At 39.8% G+C, this 19,633-nt stretch overlaps 1 protein-coding gene across 2 annotated transcripts; it reads left to right on the forward strand.

The window, feature by feature from the left end:
- Positions 1-1,205: 1,205 nt before the first annotated feature.
- On the forward strand, positions 1,206-18,821 carry neu1 (neuraminidase 1). Of its 2 annotated transcripts, none has more exons than XM_079655258.1 (7): positions 1,206-1,466; positions 14,462-14,651; positions 14,882-15,144; positions 15,829-16,011; positions 17,001-17,220; positions 17,489-17,733; positions 17,818-18,821. In XM_079655258.1, exons 1-6 carry the CDS (start codon positions 1,377-1,379, stop codon positions 17,707-17,709), a joined length of 1,167 nt encoding a protein of 388 aa, XP_079511384.1. In that variant the 5' UTR covers positions 1,206-1,376; the 3' UTR covers positions 17,710-17,733; positions 17,818-18,821. The 2 variants fall into 2 exon arrangements, with proteins under 2 accessions (XP_079511384.1, XP_079511383.1); XM_079655257.1 differs by having other exon boundaries at positions 17,489-17,725.
- The last annotated feature ends 812 nt before the right edge of the window (positions 18,822-19,633 follow it).

Below are 19,633 nucleotides of genomic sequence, written 5' to 3' on the forward strand. Positions count from 1 at the left end.
AGATAGGGGATCTATTGGCAGCTGCTGATGATAACATTCATCATTATGGTTTACTAATTGTTGTCTTTTTGTCCTCCAGGTTGCACTGCCACGTCTACAGTAGCGCAGAATGGACAGAGGAAACATGATTGGGCCTCATGTTTTTTGCAGCCAACATACATTCTCCTACAAACTTGGGATAGGAGGGTGAGTGAACAAGTTATCCATTGGTTGGAAGCTACATCACCTCCTCTTAGACAGTTTATTAACATACGCACAACTGCAAATAGGGTAACAAGAGGTGCAGCGAGAGGAGATTGCATTATTCCACTGAGAAAAAGTTCTTCCAGTCAGTCTTCATTTTCTGTTAAAGCTGCTCAGCAATGGAACTCAATCCCATCTCCAATCAGAGACCAGACCACATTCACTTTATTTAAATCAAAACTCAAAATATGGTTAGTGAGGAATCAGCTCTGCCAACACTGACCCAATCTTCTGCTCCTTACAACCCACTGCCTGTGTTTTAACATGTTCTTGTTTTGTTTTATTTGTTTTGTTTTAATGTTCTGTATTTTAAAATGTTTTATTTAAGTATCCCAGTAATGTATGTTGCATTAAAAAGATAGCAAAACAAGTCTAAACAGAATATACAGTAAATCCATTGGATAATCACATCGAACAACTCATCTTTTGCCAATACTTTATTGGTTAGAAATGCATTTTTATTTTAAATGCGACGTACAGCAAACGTGTCTAAAAACACAATAAATTCTTATACGATGCAACATACAAAAACATTACAGAAAAGTATAATACAAAACTAAATGCAATTAATAAATAGCAAGATCAAATGGAATAACAATCCTAATTTCTCCGTCTTTAAACAATATGTCATTTATTTGGCCCAGTTTGACCTTTAGGCCTATAGGGTATAATGAAATTCTTTAAGAAATTAAAATGTTATATTTAATCTAACAAAACTGATTTAAGCATTCATAATCCTGTTGTAACTAAGCTATACATTTATGCCAATTTTTCAATATAATATCTCATTAAATATATCTCTTGTGTATGTTCATATTGTTTTTTGTAGACTGTTTTCCTACATTGCACTAATTTACCTGAATGAAAAACAACAAATCACTTCCTGATAGGGCAGGGCTGCAGATCGGGTAGTGACCATGTAGTGACACTGTTTGCTGCCGCTAGTCATGTGAGCTCCACCTTGGTCACATGACCTGAGCTGGAAGTATTTTGCGGATGAGCCAGTTTCGCAGAGCATTTCCGCCTGTTATCTCAGCCGGTTTTGTTGTTTTCGTGGATGCACTTTAAACGGACCATCTGTACTTTAATGTGATTTCTCTTTCGGAATACAGAAGAGTCTTTTAGAGTCTAACATGAAGACAGGAAGCTGCCGGCTCGCTGCTCTGTGGACACTTCTCTCCGTTGCGTTGAGTCCCTGTGTCTGTTCCTTCGGCCCTAATCAGGTACAGTAGACTAAAAACATCGAGTCCCCTGCTGTAGGAACACATGTTGATGAAACAAATGTGTTATTTCAGCTTGATTTAATTGAAGTTATGTGACTTTATATTTCTTACATTTTTGCAGCATATGCATGCATGTTTTCACATGTGGTGGGATTAGTGTTGAACTATTTGACTTAAGGAAGTAATAATACCATACTGTAAAAATAAAAAAGTATTATTTGCAAAATGTTTTATTATGCGTAAATATAATTATTCAGTCATTACCATTGAACATGTAAACAGCACTTAAATCATTTTGGGGGAGTAGTTGTGATTAAACATGTAGTAGGCCTAGTTGAATGACTATTCCTATTTGCAGGTTAATTCAAGTAGATATATTACTTTGCCATTATCTGAGTAGTAGACTTCCGAAGTGAATCAAATGTGTGTCTGTTATAACCTGGATCAAAAGGCCACAACAAAGAGGAGACACACCATATCAACGGTTAGAAAAATATGTTTATTAAAGCAAATGATTAAAATAAGCCAAATTAATCAAGTAAAGCACGAGGTGTGAACGTCAGTGGTATCAGTAATGTAACTGCAGGGTGAGGATTGCATGAATATGTATGTGTGAGGGCAGGGACGTGCACAGACATTTGGAAGGGCTATTGCTCTTAACTGGAAAAAGGGACATTTTGAACATTTTAACTTTTTTTGTATGTAAAAGAAACCAAACGATTATTACTTCAACTAAATTGAACAGTAATTCACATCTCATAACAAAATAAGCTAAGGCGACTACTTGCATTCGGTGACTTGATTTAAAAAATGAAAACCATGGACATTTTTTGTTTTGCGGTCCATATCTCATCAAAAATATCTAATGTTAGTAACTATTATATACAAACTAGGGACAATTCTGTTCTAATGTAGTTTGACCAGACCATTGTAACTGGTGTGCAGTCCAGACATACTGATAAAATAGGGCTTCTACCTAATTACCTTAAATAAACTCACTAATTAATTAAACCAGTTCAATACGCATTATTCTTATTCTTATCATTATTTATGAGCGCAGCCAGTAACGGTAAGGTATTTAATTACTTATTTATTTAGCATTACATAACTTAGTAACGGAGATGGTCAAACTAAAGTGGTAGAGACATGGCAGAAATCCTACAATGAAGCGGGACAGTGAACTGTTCACCCCGTGAGAGGGCGATCAAGAAAAGAGCGAGCGGCCCCGTTGAGGGAGTTTACAGAGGAAAAGACACAGAAAGACAGATGCACAATAACAACAAGTAGGCTATATTTAGGTGTTTTTTTGTAAATAACCGACGGTATCAAAAGGAAGTAAAGTCCCCTGGTTTGTCCCTACCCTAACTGCCATGAGAGAACTCAAAATCAAATTTCCAAAATCCGACACTGAGGTGGTCTTAACGCACCGGTAGATGACAGCACTGACAAAGTGTGTTTCCCGCAGCGAGACGCTACAATACTAATTGTGGGCTTATCATGTTGATTTGGCCACAAGAGAAAAAAGAAAAACAAACTTGCTCTCTCCAGAGGGGCAGGTTAGCCAAAAAGGCCAAACGGGCCGTTGCCCGGGCAACATTAGCCCGTACCTGTGTATGTCCCTGTGTGAGGGTGTTGAGGTGCACAAAGTAAAACAACTGAAATAACTAATATCATACTCAACCGAACCGGGTGCCTGTATCAGAAAGCAGAGAGGGAACAGAGAGGAGCAGAGAGGCTTTAAATAGCTGCAGGGCACCAGACCCAGGTGCCCTGAGTTACTGCAATCAATGCAATCACCACACCACAGCACAGACAAGACAGCCACACCCTCTCTAATGATGAACCCACAGGGGCATCACAGCCCCCCCTTAAGACGGAGACCCCAAAGGGATCCCCGAAAAACCAACACAAAACATCCAGAGCCAGAGAGACTTCCTACCCCATCGGGGCACGTGAGAGAGCATCCACCAACTCGGCTCTCTTCATCTGGCGCCTTAATGTCACACTCATCAGCCAACCCCAACCCTGGACTTAGCTTGGAATGTTGAGACCTGCAGTGGCATTAGGGCTAAAACCTGATCCCCTGGGCTGAATTCACTATACTCTGCTTTATGGTCATAGAGTCTCTTCATATCTGCCCTCGCACCAGCTAAATTTGTCCTTGCCATTTCCACCGCTACATACAGGCGAGGACAAAAAACATGTACATAGTCCACTAAATTCCTAGTTGGCTCACTCTCAACCAACCCCATAATGGAGAACAGCTAACGGACCACGCACCGTATGCCCAAAGACTAAATCACTAGGGCTGAACCCTGTACTTTCCTGAACGACTTCCCTGGACGCCAGCATGAGCCCTGGAAGTCCCTCCTGAACAAAGTAACCCTGGGCTAATTCTCTGACCTTCTCTTCCGGCAACAACTCAGTCAACGGAGCAAAAAGAGATGAATCGTCCTTCTGACTCTTCACCCAGCCCCCCTTTGACACAGACGAAAGGAGATCAGGCAGTGAGACCACATGTTCACCATGGCTTTTGCTACACTCCGAAACAGGCGGGTCAGCAGATATTTTACCGGTCTGCGCACGCGTGACAGCACAAACTGGAAACACACTTGGAAACTGCAAACCGCTCTCATCTGGCTCCCCAGATGCCACTGGCCTGGAAACCACCACAGGCAGTGACACACAGCACTACCAGAGAGATCGTTGCCCAAAATCATAGGCTTCCCATCGAGTGGCATTGCGGGACGCACACCGATATGCACAACTCCCTGCACCAGCCCACAATCCAGCACTATTGTAAGCCGTGGCACAGGAATCAAGCCCATCTCCATGCCCCTCATCAGCACAAAATCCCCCGTCTCTGTCTCTGATGAAAAAGGCAACACTGACTCAACAATAAATGAGTATCTAGCTGCTGTGTCACGCAACACCTTAATTGGAACATAGGCTACTTGTCACTACCGACTACTGATAGATAGGCCTACAACAGCTTCCGTGATGAACGGCTCAAAACCAGAACCCACTAGGGTTCTGGGTCGGCACAAACCGGCTTCTTATCAGGCACCATGCCCGATCCTACACCCAACGACTTTTTAACCAAAATGGCAGAACACATGGCTGGAGCATGTGATGAAAAACAAGGCTTCCCCTCAGGTTCCAGCAACGGACACTGATCCTTCTAATGACCCTCTCCTCTGCAATAATTACATTGGCCCACTCTGGCGCCCTCGGGTCGCCCCGGACCTGCAAATCTACGGGAGGAGCCTGGTGAAAACTTTGCACCACCGCGGGAATAGCCACCATCTTCTCCACGTCTCCAATCACCCCTAGAACACTTCTCTGTAAAACTGCCCTTATGCGTCAACACAAAATCATCCGCTAATTCGGAAGCTCTAAGCACGGTGGAAGGCTTCTGCTCATTTACATAAGTGGCCACACGCTGAGGGATAACATCTTTAAACTGTTCCATTACAATCAGCACACAACGACCGTTAAAACTGGCAACCTTTGCTGGCGTGCACCACCGCTGTAAATGAGAAGTAGGCTAAATCACGGATAAACTCCACATTTGTCTGCTTATTCCCCTTGAACCAACTTCTGACGATACACTTCAGGAACCAGTTCATATGATTTTAACACCACTGATTTTACTCTAGCATAGTCCAAAGTATTTTCGCCACAAATAGCTGAATAGTACGGTGGCCCTGAAGTGCAAGACACCACAGCATTTCACAAAACGCCACAGCATTTCACAAAACGCCACAGCGTTTCAGAAAACGCAACAGCATTTCAGAAAACACAAATGCATTTCACATTGGACGGAAAGGGTATTCCTTTAGGGAGAACACTTCTTGTTTGTGATTGGACAGAGCCAGCCAGAGAAGCACTGCTGTGATTGATTGTTTTTGCTGCCAGTCAAGAAATGACGCTTCGTAATTGGTCAGCACTCGACAGCGCAATATCTCCCAACACATCAGCCGTAATTAGCACACACTCAATCAATGTTTATTTATATAGCCCAATATCACAAATGTTGCATTTGTCTCAGTGGTCTTCACCGTTTGTACAGAATATCAGTATGACAACATGACACCCTTTGTCCTTAGACTCTCACATCGTACAAGGAAAAACTTCCAGAGAAAACCCCACAGTTTAAAGGGGAACATGGGAGAAACCTCAGGGAGAGCAACAGAGGAGGATCCCTCTCCCAGGACGGACAGACGTGCAATAGATGCCGTGTGTAAATCGAAAAGATAATACATTTACAACATAGGTAGACCAAATGCATTTGGAAATGCATGTGTCTATAATAAGAAGATGAATCCACGAGGATGTCAGCAATCTTGTGGGAGCCATCAGGGAAGTAGTATGGTGAGAGTCAGGCAGGACCGCAGAGACAGGTTCAGCCACGACTCGAAGTCCAGGACTCAGATCCAGAACTCAGGATCCAGGGCACACGACCACAGCAACAGGATTAGCCTCGACTCAGGATCCCGGCGTATATATGGACACAAAAAAGAGATTTGGGGGAAGCTGGGTTAATCGGAACATGAGAGTACACAGGTACAAACAGCCAGAAAGACGAAGTAAGGTGCCCCCCCCCCAACAGTCCAAGCCTATAGCAGTTAAATTAACGAGTCTACATACATGCACTCCCTTAGGATAGGTTGAGGGAAAAGGGTAGCAAGTAAGAAGTAGGAAAGAGAGGTGGAGAGGCACACACAGGGAGAAAGGTCCCCACTGGAACCTGAATTGGTTAGAGGTATAGGAGTAGGTCAGTGGCTATATTCCACACTCCCGGTGCCGGGCTAGGCGTTCTCTGCAACCTGTTACCCTCTAATAGAACCTCGAGAGGTCAGAGATGGGAAAGGTTTTTGGATAAAGTTTTAAATATAAGTTCTAAGTTTTTAGGATTTAAGTGAAAGAATAAGAACTAAAATGTATAGGTGAAGAGGCACAACGTATCTACGTCAATGCACTCTTATTAGATTATTTTATTTTATCACTACAAGTAGCGATGCACCGAATATTCGGCCACCGAAAATTATCGGCCGAAAATGGTTAAAAAGGCCCTTTCGGCTTTGTCAGAGAACAGGGTTACGTTGATCATACTCCGCATATTTGTCCGGGTGTTTTGATTTCAAGTGGTGGAGTAATCCCGAAGTGGTGAAAGTCTTTGCAGTTACACCCCCTCGAGAAATGTCAGTTGAACACGTTTTACAAATCGCAATCCGCGCCTCTCTCTCTGATATTTTTAAATATCTCCAAGCGGCAGACATGTTGGCTGTGAGCCAGCCGCGAGCATGGTCGCGCGCCGCGCTTGTCGCCGCGTTTTGATTACGTCATCACAACAACACGTTAGGTTACCAAACTTATAGGTGCATTTGTTGTTGTTGAAGGCCTGGCTGTCACAGTCTTTATTTACACTATTTTGTTGTAGGCCTACTGGCCTAGATGTTTATGCAGTTTTAAAGCACCTTGGCTTTGTTCTGAATGCACTCTGTTGTAGTTATCCTACAGAGAAAAGAAAATACACTTGACTTGGAATTAATGTACTGTATGCATTCAAAAGTGCTGAATAAATGTTTTATGGACCCATAATAGTGATTATTATTTAAGTTAAGTTTTGCCATAATCATGTCTTTTTCCATAATCAGGTAGCTGAACAACATTGGTAAAAAATGTATACATTATATATATATATTTCTATATATATATTTCTATATATATATATATTTCTATATATATATTTCTATATATATATATTTCTATATATATATATCTATATATATATATTTATATATTTCTATTAATCGTTTTCGGCCTTTCGGCATTCGGTTTTCGGCCAACTGTTTCCTATTTTCGGTATCGGTTTTGGCCAAGAATTTCCCATTCGGTGCACCCCTAACTATAAGCTTTATCAAAAAGGAAGGTCTTAAGCGTACTCTTAAAAACGGATAGGCTGTCTGCCACCCGAACACAAACTGGAAGCTGATTCCACAAATGTGGAGCTTGATAAGAAAAGGCTCTGGCTCCCATTGTACTTTTAGAGACTCTAGGAACAACCAACAACCGTGCATTCTTGGAACGCAATGCCCTAGTTGGACAGTAGGGTATAATGAGTTCTTTAAGGTAAGATGGCGCCTGCCCATTAAGGGCTTTGTAGGCGAGAAGAAGAATTTTTAATTCTATCCTGTGTTCTATAGGGAGCCATTGTAAGGCAACCAGAACAGGAGTAATGTGGTCCCTTTTCCTAACTCTAGTTAGTACACGTGCTGCAGCATTTTTGAATCAGCTGCAGCGACTTAACTGACTTCTTGGTACACCCTGATAATAAAGAGTTACAATAATCCAGCCTGGAAGTAACAAATGCATGGACTAGTTTCTCTGCATCGTTTTGAGGCAAGATATGCCTAATTTTGGCGATGTTGCGTAGATGGAAGTAGGCGGTCCTTGAGATTGATTTTATGTGGGCGCTAAAGGATAAATCCTAATCAAATATAACACCAAGATTCCTTACAGTCTCACTGGAGGCCAAATTGATGCCATCCATAACTAGCATATCTTTAGATAGTATGTTTCGTAGATTCTTTGGGCCGAGTACAATAACTTCAGTTTTAGCCGTGTTTAACATCAAAAAGTTTAAGGTCATCCACGTTTTTAAGTCCTTGAGGCAGTCTTGAATTTTATTTAGGTGATTGGTTTCATCAGGCTTGATGGATAAATATAGTTGAGTATCATCCGATAACAGTGGAAATTTACAGAATAATTCTTTTTAATATTGCCTAGCGGAAGCATATATAGTGTGAACAAAATAGGTCCAAGCACTGAGCCCTGTGGCACTCCATGGCTAACTTTGGTTTGCATGGAAGATTCATCGGTGACACACAAACTGAGAGCGTTCAGACAAATAGGATCTAAACCAGCCTAAAGCAGTTCCCTTTATGCCAACTAAGTGCTCTAGTCTTTGCAATAGGATATCATGGTCAATAGTATCAAATGCAGCACTGAGATCGAGCAAAACAAGAATAGAGACAAGTCCCTTGTCAGAGGCCATTAGAAGGTCATTTGTGACTTTAACCAGGGCTGTCTCTGTGCTTTGATGTGTTCTTAAGCCAGACTGAAAATCTTCAAATAAATCGTTTTTTTTTTGAGTAATCACACAACTGTTTTGCGACCGGTTTCTCAATAATTTTTGAGAGGAATGGGAGATTAGAAATAGGTCTATAATTGGCTAAAACCTCTGGATCGAGGTTGTGCTTTTTAAGAAGAGGTTTTACCATTGCTACTTTGAATAATTGTGGAACATAGCCTGATAATAAAGACATATTCATAATATTTAATAAAGAAGTGCTAATTAATGGAAAAACTTCCTTTAACAGCTTAGTTGGAATCGGGTCTAAGATACACTTTGATGGTTTAGAAGAAATAATCATTGAATTTAATTGTTCAAGGTTTATGGCTGAAAAGCATTCTAGTTTACTATCTAGTGTAATATTAGAGCTTACATTTCCGGGAGCTGTTGATAACACTATACTGTTCAACGGCAAAAGGTCATTGATTTTGTTTCTAAGAGTAACAATTTTATCGTTAAAAAAGCACATCAAATCATTGCTACTGAGTGCTATGGGAATAGAAGGCTCAATCGAGCTGTGGCTCTCTGTCAGCCTGGCTACAGTGCTGAAAAAAAATCTTGAATTATTCTTATTCTCATCTAATAATGAAGAGTAGTACGCTGCTCTCGCTTTACGCAGTGCTTTCTTATATTCATTGAGAGTAATATGCCAAATTAAACGAGATTCTTCAAGTTTAGTGGAACGCCATATCCTTTCAAGTTGTTTCGACTTTGCTTTATTTTGCGGGTTTCGGCATTATGCCATGGAGCTAGTCTATGTTGTTTTCTTTTCTTTTTCATAGGAGCAACAGAGTCCAATTTTATTCGCAGCGCATCTGTAGCACTATCAACAACATGATCAATTTGGGGTGGTGTACATTTTGTATAAGTTTCCTCCCCTACATGCAGACATGCTATCGAGTTAAGGATTGATGGAATCTCTTCCTTAAATTTGGCTATAGCACTAACAGATGGGTTTCTGCTGCAGGAGCTTTTGACTAATGGTTTGTAATCTAGTAGCAGTACTTCAAAAGTTACCAAAAAATTGTCAGATAAAGCAGGATTATGCGGTTCGACTAATAGTAGCTCAATTTCAATACCATAAGTCAGAACAAGGTCGAGAGTGTGATTATAACAGTGGGTTGGTTTATTTACATTCTGACGGAAACCAATGGAATCTAATGGTTAAATGCAACAGTAAGGCTATTTTTATCTTCGTCAACATGAATATTAAAGTCACCTACGATAATTACTTTATCTGTTTAAATATCAAAGTTGATAAAAACTCAGAGAATTCTGATAACAATTCTGAATAAGGACCTGGTGGACGGTACACTGTAACAAATAAGATTGGCTGCAAAGTTTTCCAGGTCGGATGCGTAAGACTAAAAACAAGGCTTTCAAAGGAGGTATAATTTAATTTTGGTTTAGTATTGATAAGTAAATTTGAGTCAAAGATTGCTGCAACTCCACCTCCTCGGCCTGTGTCTCGAGCAATATGAGTATTGATATGGCTGGGTGGAGTGGCTTCATTTATGCTGACATATTCTTTGAGCCTCAACCCAGTTTCAGTGAGACAGCATATATCAATATTATAATCTGATATTAAATCATTTATCAATATTGCTTTAGATGCTAAAGATCTTATGTTTAAGAGTCCACATTTAATCTTCCTGTTTTGTTGCACTGTGGTAGTTACATTTACTTTAGTTATTATGTGTGACGCCTCTATTAGGTTTTACTTTAAATTGTCATTGGGCAGACGCACACACCGTTAATATTGGGTATTTTATTGGAGAGAGCGTAGAGAAGCGTGTAAGACTGCGACCCCGCCTCCTGGTCTCAACTCCAGTTTGTCATGGATTAAGTCCACAAAGCTCTGAAATGTTTGCTGAAATGAGATCTGCACCTTCCAAAGTAGGATGAATGCCGTCTCTCTTAATCAGATCAGGTTTTCCCCAGAAGGCTGTCCAATTATTTACAAAGCCCACATTATTTGATGGGTACCGCCAAGACAACCAGCGCTGAAATTATGACATGCGGCTATACATGTCGTCATTGATCAGATTGGGGAGGGGACCAGAGAAAATTACGTTGTCCGACATTGAGCTCACAGCTCCTCATATCTGTTCAGAAACCGGACAAAAGTTAAACATGTACAAACTACAGACTGTCTATGTCATGGCGAATACAGTTGCTGCTTTATTTATATCTGCATGATGTTGTTGTGAGTGTGGACGGAGCAGCTACAGGTTAGTTTAGCCTGATGGATCCGATTCCATTCATAAAACACATTTTAAAAGCTTTTCGCCTGCCGTCTTGTCGGCAGACTTGTCAAAGCATCAATTCATGATTTTTATTAACCGGTGTCAGTATGTAGTTTCTTCGGCATCACTTTGAAACGTGTAGCCTATTACAATTAAATCACGGTCAAATATGTTCATTTTGTTGTAGTTGGTATCTCCCATAGGATTTACATAGAGATACACCCCGCCCCCTCTCCAGCGCGTCTTGTTTGAATGACAGGAGCAAACAGACAGCCGCGGTGTAATTAGAGCGATGCGAATATTGGGTAATCTACAAAAATATTGACATGGAGATAAACCCCATAAAAACCATGAATTAATAAAGCATTAATGATGTGTTTCCTGTCTTTCAAACAAGACGCTGGAGAGGGGACGGGGCGTATCTCCATGTAAATCCTATCGGAATCGGATCGATCAGTCTAAACTAACCTGTAGCTGCTCCGTCCACACTCACAACAACGTCATACAGACATAAATAAAGCAGCGACTGTATTCGCCATGACATAGACAGTCTGTGTTTTGTATATGTTTAACTTTTGTCCAGTTTCTGAACAGATATGAGCTGTGAGCTCTCAGTGTGTGCTAACAGCTAACGGATGATGTGTTGGGCCAATCACGAAGCATCATTTCTTGACTGGCAGCAAAAACAACCAATCACAGCAGTTTTTTAAACCGTTATTTATCCAGGTGTATCCCATTGAGATCATTGATCTCTTTTTCAAGGGAGACCTGCTCAAGTAGGTTCCACATGAAACATAAAAACAACATAAACAGAACAACAAAAGGACATCATACAGTATCATTACAGGGATTACAATTAAAAAAACTATCCACATGAACAGGTACCCACAGCTTCCGATTGAGTAGCATCCAACCAAGCTTTAAAAACATTTAGTGGCACCAGATTGCTCAGTTTCCATTTCAATTGCAGACTATTCCAAGACAGTGGAGTTGCGCATCTAAATGCTATCTTCCCTAAGACAGTCCTAGCAGTTGGCACATTTAATAAAAACACAGCATGCGATCTCAGGCAGTAGCCACTTACAATTCGCCGTGAGATCAGGGAGCCGATTTAGGATGGAAGTTTCCCTAACATGGCTTTATATATAAAAATGTACCAGTGACTGAGCCTCCGTATAGTTAGTGAAGGCAAACCAGCCCTTGCATACAGGGTACAGTGATGGGTTAATGCTTTACAGTTTGTCACAAATCTCAGTGCACTGTGATATGCAGCATCTAAATTGACCAGGCAATTGACAGGTGCATTCATAAAAAACAAATTACCATAGTCCAGCACAGGTCACAGTGACTAGCCTTTTCCTTGCCTCAAGCGAGAAACAGAACTTGTTCCTGTAGAAGAAACCTAGCCCTCAGTTTTTTAAGCAGGTTATTGACATGACGTTTAAAAGTAAGACAATCATCAAGCCAGATACCAAGGTATTTGTAACAGGTAACCACTTCAAGTTTTATTCCTTGTGTAGTTACAATATCTACAACAGGCTCTGGTGTCTTTTTAGCTTTTGAAAATAGCATTACCTTGGTTTTATCAACATTTAAAAGAAGCTTTAGTTCAGAGAGCTTTAGTTCAGAGAGCTGAGTCTGAATAATGTTAACAGCTTGTAATTCAACAACAGCCTCCTCAATGGAGGGACCTGCACAGTACAGCACGGTATCGTCCGCATAAAAATGTAAGGTTGCTCCATCGACATTTTCACCTAAACTATTGATGTAGATGGAGAATAAAAGTGGACCTAAAACAGAACCTTGAGGAACACCATTAGTAATGTTTAACCACTCAGAAGACAGCCCATCAAAATGAACACATTGGGACCTAGCAGTGCTTCTCTGGCTGGATCTGTCCAATCACAAACAAGAAGTGTTCTCCCTAAAGGAATACCCTTTCCGTCCAATGTGAAATGCTGTTGTGTTTTCTGGAATGCTGTGGTGTCTTGCACTTCAGGGCCACCGTAGAAATAGGCCTCTTGTGCTCGCCCAGTGAGTACACACTGAAGTAACAGCACTCTGTCCGAATCTGACCAGTTTCTTGCCGCAGCTACGCGTTCAAATAGGGTGAAAAAAATGTCAGGGTCAAGCTCATTAACCTTTGGCACCAACCGCATGTTAGAAATAACACCGCTTCTCTCCTGCTGCCGTAACCTCAACTGCAACTTCTCCTGCTCCAAACTCAATTTCTCCTGCTCAAACTGCATGGCCAAAAGCTCTTTTTGCTGCTCGAACGTCAAACCAGCTGTCTGAACCACTACCGGCACGACCCCTGCCGCACTCTTCTGCAACACCCCCTGCTCAAACAAAGCTGACACGATGACAGCCTTAATCTCATCTTTCCGCTTGCTCCCTACAACAGCAATTGTATAATGCTCTGCTATATCGACCCACTACGCCTTCTTGCAATCATCTAAGAAAGACACTGAGGATGCATCCACAAATGCCGACAAAGAAGCCATAATATATTACCTATAACCAATCAGAAAGCAACATTTAAAACTGCCAACATGCATGGGCAAAAGACAAACCCAACAGAGAATTTCCCCCTAACTGCCAAACCAAAATCTTAATAATCTCACCTAGTCTTCATGTGGCTTGCGGCAGGTAATTACGCACTGGAAGTGCTTTTTGTATACTGAATAAACTAGATACTTCAATCAAATTAGGAAGTGAAAATTATATTTGTTCTAGATTCACATCTTGTTTTGTAAAACTGGTCAGCATATAAAGTAGCAGTATATGTCAAATGTTTGCAGAGACACAATTTATTATTTAAATGGGAGGTTTTTGTAATTGTGTAAATTAGTGGTTTATCCCTTCTACTGTATATAGCTATTATGAGCCATTATGTTTCTGCAGAATTTTGCCAGTTGTTAGGGCACTAATCCTTCGGATTAGACAGAGTTACTGCAATCAATGCAATCACCACAGCACAGACAAGACAGCCACACCCTCTCTAATGATGAACCCACAGGGGGATCACAGTGTCATAAAAGGAAATACATATTCTTTATTGTATTATTGCTTTACTAAAATGGACCCCCCTTTTCTTAAAATATGAAATACATATTTTGTATTTGGGTTCCCCCCCCCCATTTATGACTTGAACAGCTGGATCCTTTAAACAATATAAATAAACTCAATTGAGTACATTTTTAGCTGGCATATCACTTTTTGTATTATCTTTTTGTTTTACAAAGAAGTTGGAACTACTTTTTCTAAGCTAAGTTAACTATATTTCTCTCTTGTATACACACATATAAAGTAGGACAGAATGAAGACACTTAAGTAAGTTAACTCCAAATTGCACTTAAGTACAGTGCTTGAGTGTATGAGGCCAAAAACTTTACATTCCACCACATTATATAAAACAGAAGCTCTTGTTGTTTGGGATAATACATAAGAGGCTTCCTAAAGTTAAAGTGTGATCATCACCTGCTTGTGTCACCTGACACCTGATGCGTCTTGCAGGTACTTTTATAACTGGTTTGGCAGAAGATTGTATTCAACCCATTCCCTTTGACAGCCTTTCTTCATTTCCTGCTTAATCTTTCTTTGCTGTCCAGATTGACCCTCTGATGTATGAAGAGCAGCTGCTGTGGGTGAGCGGGTCCCAGGGGGAGGTGGACACCTTCAGGATCCCGCTGATCACCTTCACATCCAAAGGAAGCCTACTGGCCTTTTGTGAGGGCAGGAAGGCGTCGTCCAGTGACACAGGAGCAAAGTTCATTGCATTGCGGCGGTCAACAGACAAAGGCAGGGAAGACCACGACAGTCATACAAAACAATAAACACATGAAAAGCACATAGCCTGTAGACACACACACACACACACACACACACACACACACACACACACACACACACACACACACACACACACACACACCTGTATAAGTAAAACAAAACTTGAATGTAATACATTTGGTATAAATGAAGTCAGAATATAGCTGGAATCTTCTCCTTTTCCTCCTTTGGTCCTCCAGGAGCCACATGGTCCCCGACCGCCTTTATAGTCGATGATGGTTTGAAGCCAGATGGGCTGAATCTGGGCTCGGTGGTTGTGGACGAGGAAGTGGGCTCCGTGATTCTGGTCTACTCAATCTGCTTCCATGAATACCTTTGCAAACCTTCCAGCACCATGATGGTGGAGAGCCTGGATGACGGCCTCAGCTGGAGTCTGCCCAAAAACCTGTCGGTTCAGCTGGGAGCGAAAGCCTTTATTCCCGGGCCGGGCTTTGGCATTCAGGTAAGAACACAAAACTATTTCATGTGAGAAGCTGTGGCTGAGCTGTTTTGTAGTTGTAAAGTTAGTTAACATTCAAGCTAAATGTCACATTTGCTTTATTGCGATTTGTTGCGAGCAACTTAGTGATTAACTCTGATTCTCAAATGCATTTTGTAAGTTGATTTAACTTCAGGAAAAGAAGAAGTGCTTTTTGTATACTGAATAAACTAGATACCTCAATCAAATTAGGAAGTGAAAATTATATTTGTTCTAGATTCACATCTTGTTTTGTAAAATTGGTCAGCATATAAAGTAGCAGTATATGTCAAATGTTTGCAGACACACAATTTATTATTTAAATGGGAGGTTTTTGTAATTGTGTAAATTAGTGGTTTATCCCTTCTACTGTATATAGCTATTATGAGCCATTATGTTTCTGCAGAATTTAGCCAGTTGTTAGGGCACTAATCCTTCGGATTAGACAGACTACAACAGGTCAGACACTGTAAATAATTCGAATGGTTTCTTTTATTTAATATTTATGTACTTGTAGCAGGCACATCATTATTTATGTCGTAAATCTCCCCTTTGGGAATGGTAATCTTGTCTTATTTTAATATCAACGCCTTTTTTTTTTTAAGATTCAACTTCACACTGTTGTTTATTGTGTGCTGAGTCTGCATTTGTTGTGTCTTTGCACTGCAGAAGCGCCATGACCCAGCTAAAGGAAGGTTGGTGGTGTGTGGTCATGGGACATTGGCGGGAGACGGAGTGTTTTGCATCCTGAGTGATGACCACGGACGTAACTGGTACAATGGCGCCCAGCTGAAAAGCATCCCTTACAACCAGAACAAAAAAGCACTGGACTTCAACCCTGATGAGTGTCAGGTAAATTGCTGCAGCCATGTCAACTGAAACTAAATCCCTTGTGGTTTAAGAGAGTTTGAGACAAAATGATCATATATGTTCACAATGGTTCAATTTAAAATATCAACATTTTCCAAATACCTCCACACAGCTATATATACATATTGACATTAAAAATCTTTATAATATTATATCGCCATTCATATGTGTGTTTTTATATTAACAACAAATCAAATATTATATGTAATGTGAAACTGAAGGAGAATTGACACACATTTTTGCAACCCTGTTTTAGCTTTGACCTTGTACTTTATAAGTCTCAGTGCTCCTATAAACCCAGTTTCTAGCAGCTGTTTGCAGGCATTTATAAGTATTAAACATATAACAAGATTATATGATGAATCCACTGTATGCTGCCTTTGAAGCAACAAACAACAGACACTCAAATTAGAAGTCATTTTTTTAACAATTCAACAGGAGTTAAATGCAGTAAAACAAAGCAAAAATCGAGTGCATATCCTACTTAGTCGAGTAACGCTTGACTTATCTGTTAGTGGTTTTAAGTATATTAGTTGATCATAAGTTTCTTATACAAAACAGAAAAGAAGCTGTGAAAAATGACTTGTGAAATTATTGGATCTTTGAGCCAGCGCTCTGCGACAATTTTCTGTTATGCCAAGGGTATAGCACTTCCGACTAGTGGGGTTCTCCCTCAGAACACAACGGCACAGCCATCGCAGAGTGGTTTCACTGGTCATGTGAAGGCAGCTTTAGCCATAAAAACGTTTAGTAGGGCTAATAATCTCTCAGCATTTTGTTGAGTTCTTCTGCCCTCTAGTGGGGAAAAGATTTGCAGCTGTCAAACGAATTTTTAGTAAAAACATGCAGTTATCTAAGCCGTCATGTGATGCCTCCATGGCAATCATTTCCAAGGTTTTATAATTAATCTAACACTATATAATAAATGTTCATATCATAAAGAAAGACTCATTCTCTCTGCTCCTCTGCAGCCGATTGAGTTGACGGACGGCACCATTGTCATCAACGTTCGAAACCAGAACCGCTACCACTGTAACTGTCGCATAGTTGTACGCAGCTATGACGGTGGGTTGACTCTGCCCATAGACGATCTGTACTTTGACACTGAGCTGGTGGATCCTACAGTAGCTGCTGGAGCTCTGCAGAAAGACGGAGTGCTCTTCTTCACCAACCCCTCCAGTGATCAACACAGTAAGAACAGCTAAGAGTATCTTATTTTTCCTCAGATGTATCCCTAATACTTGAATTTAAAAGTAAAAATACTCTGTTTGTTACAAATAAAGGTCCTTGATTCAAAGGTTCCAAAGTATGTTAAATTATATACTCAATTATGTTGCACTGCTGCTGCTTTCCTTATAGGCCAACAAAAAACCACTCATTTACTTTACATTAGACAAATCGTCTTCGTAAAAAAAAATCTTCAGTACATCATAATAACTCCTAGCCTTTTCCCCCTCAGGAATTAACCTCACCTTACGTTGGTCACTGAATAATGGCCATTCATGGGTAAAACAAGCTATGCAGATTTGGGCGGGTCCAAGCGCATACTCCTGCCTGACATCACTAAAAAGCGGTTCTGCAGAGGACCAGAAGTTCATCTATGTCATCTATGAGAAGGGCCATAAGGACTATGACGAGACTGTCTCATTCGTCAAGATCCACCTGTATGGTGGCCGGTAGGGCATGTTGGTGGAAGGTAAGCAGGCAAGTAATTAAAATCAAAAGGCGTGAAAACTGATTTCTATAGTTTGACTTTTGTTATAATTTCATGTTCTGATTGTTTCCCAGATTCAAATGTTGGAGTGAAAGGGAAAAGGAAGCTGTTTTTTCCCCACAACTTTCTCAGGAAAATATAAAGACTTTTTTAAACTCACTATGAAATTGAAAATGGGAATATGAGCGACTGAGCTCCATGAAACAATGAGAATGTTTGTGTTTAGCCTGTGATATTGTAAAAATGAAATGTTCTGCATATTTTATCTTTCTTTTCTCTAAGATTCCCACTATATATGAGACTGTATGAATAATGGACTGTACATTTTTCTGGGTTGTGGGATTTGTCCAAAAAACGTTTTCTGTACAGCTACAATGATTGGTTGTGTTGCTACACAAAACGAAAACCTGACCAAGAAAGGTACAATTAAATTTTCAACATTAGTTTCCAAGCAACATGAATCGAACTGTCTTGAAGGGAACAGCATCATCTCGCTATTATACTAAATGATGACGATTAAAATATCACACCACAGTCTTCCATGAAGAAAAATACTAAGGGCATCAATCGCTAATTTATTTTACAAGCTGTCAGATTCACTGCAGGTTTGACGATGGTGTTTAGCCTTTTGCCATATTTCCTATGGGGTTGTTGACGTATTTTTAGAGAAAAAGAAAAGTTATAATAAAAAAATTAGGTCTGTGTGATTGAATGTATGCGTGAAAATGAGCTAATCTGTTTATGATCTCATTATGATACCAAAGTGTCCTCTTTTACACTGAACTCGTTGACATTTTTTTAAACTATTCCTTGTATTATATAATTTTACACAGGGTAACAATACATTGATTTCAAGCATCTGAGTAATACACATGTTTTTCTGACAGTTTAAAAAACGTTTTCTTTGTTGGCAACGCTGAGCAGATTTCCGTTGTCATGCATGATTAAGCAAGGCAACACTGACCTGAATTCACAAAAACCTTAATAGAGTAATTGGTACTTTACATTTTACAGTTATAAATTGTATGTATGTGTAAATTTCCTCTCTGTGGGACGAATAAAGGTATTCTGATTCTGATATGTCACCTTTATTTTTGCATTAGGCCTATAACTGTTCAAATCTCAATGTGACTTGTACCTGCTCAATTAAAGGATAAATTAATATCTACATTTACGCCTAGTAATTGATCATGTGGCAAAATCCAGATTACAAAACATAAATCAATATAAACAGTAAATAAAAAATGTGGTAAAATGTGCAGTTAAATTATAATTAAATTGTCAAGACACATTTTTGGTGAAATCTTAAAATCTGGCTATCTTTAAGTTGTTTTTCATGATAACTAATGCAATTAAGCAATTGAAAGCCCTTCCCACAGGATAGACACAGTACACCTTCAATTCGTGCAAGTATGGATTTTGTAAGGATAATTTAATCAAAGGTGGCACTTTGTAGTCAGATCTTCTACTTAAGTAAAAGTAGGAAAACCATATAGGAATAGGCATACTGTTACAAGTAAAAGTCATGTATTCAAAATGTTACTCTAAAGTATAGCATCTTTAAATATACTTAAAGTAAAATTTAAAAAAGTAGCATTATGAAGATTGGCCTGCTTCAGAATCATATAATAAATGTTTCGGTTATAATTATTGATGTGTTTGTCAAGCTGGTAAACTTGAAACTAATGTCAGCTAATTGTGAATTTAATCGAGGTGTATCTAAAGTATTTTTTAAGTGTTGATCTTATTGTTAATAATGAATCTATATCTGCAAAGAAACTAAAGTTACTAAATAAACGTAATGGAGTAAATGTACAATATTTAACTCAAGTAAGTACAGTACTTGAGTAAATGTACTTAGTTACTTTACACCACTGAATTTGACCAACT

This window comes from Notothenia rossii (assembly GCF_949606895.1).
Source record: "Notothenia rossii genome assembly, chromosome: 10".
Taxonomy (NCBI): domain Eukaryota; kingdom Metazoa; phylum Chordata; class Actinopteri; order Perciformes; family Nototheniidae; genus Notothenia; species Notothenia rossii.

Bases quoted from the DNA above. Each gene is read 5' to 3' on its own strand.
- neu1 (XM_079655258.1), top strand. From the start codon at position 1,377: ATGAAGACAGGAAGCTGCCGGCTCGCTGCTCTGTGGACACTTCTCTCC. The intron at 1,467-14,461 runs GTACAGTAGACT...TTTGCTGTCCAG, and splicing joins GTTCCTTCGGCCCTAATCAG to ATTGACCCTCTGATGTATGA. The intron at 15,145-15,828 runs GTAAGAACACAA...TTTGCACTGCAG, and splicing joins GGCCGGGCTTTGGCATTCAG to AAGCGCCATGACCCAGCTAA.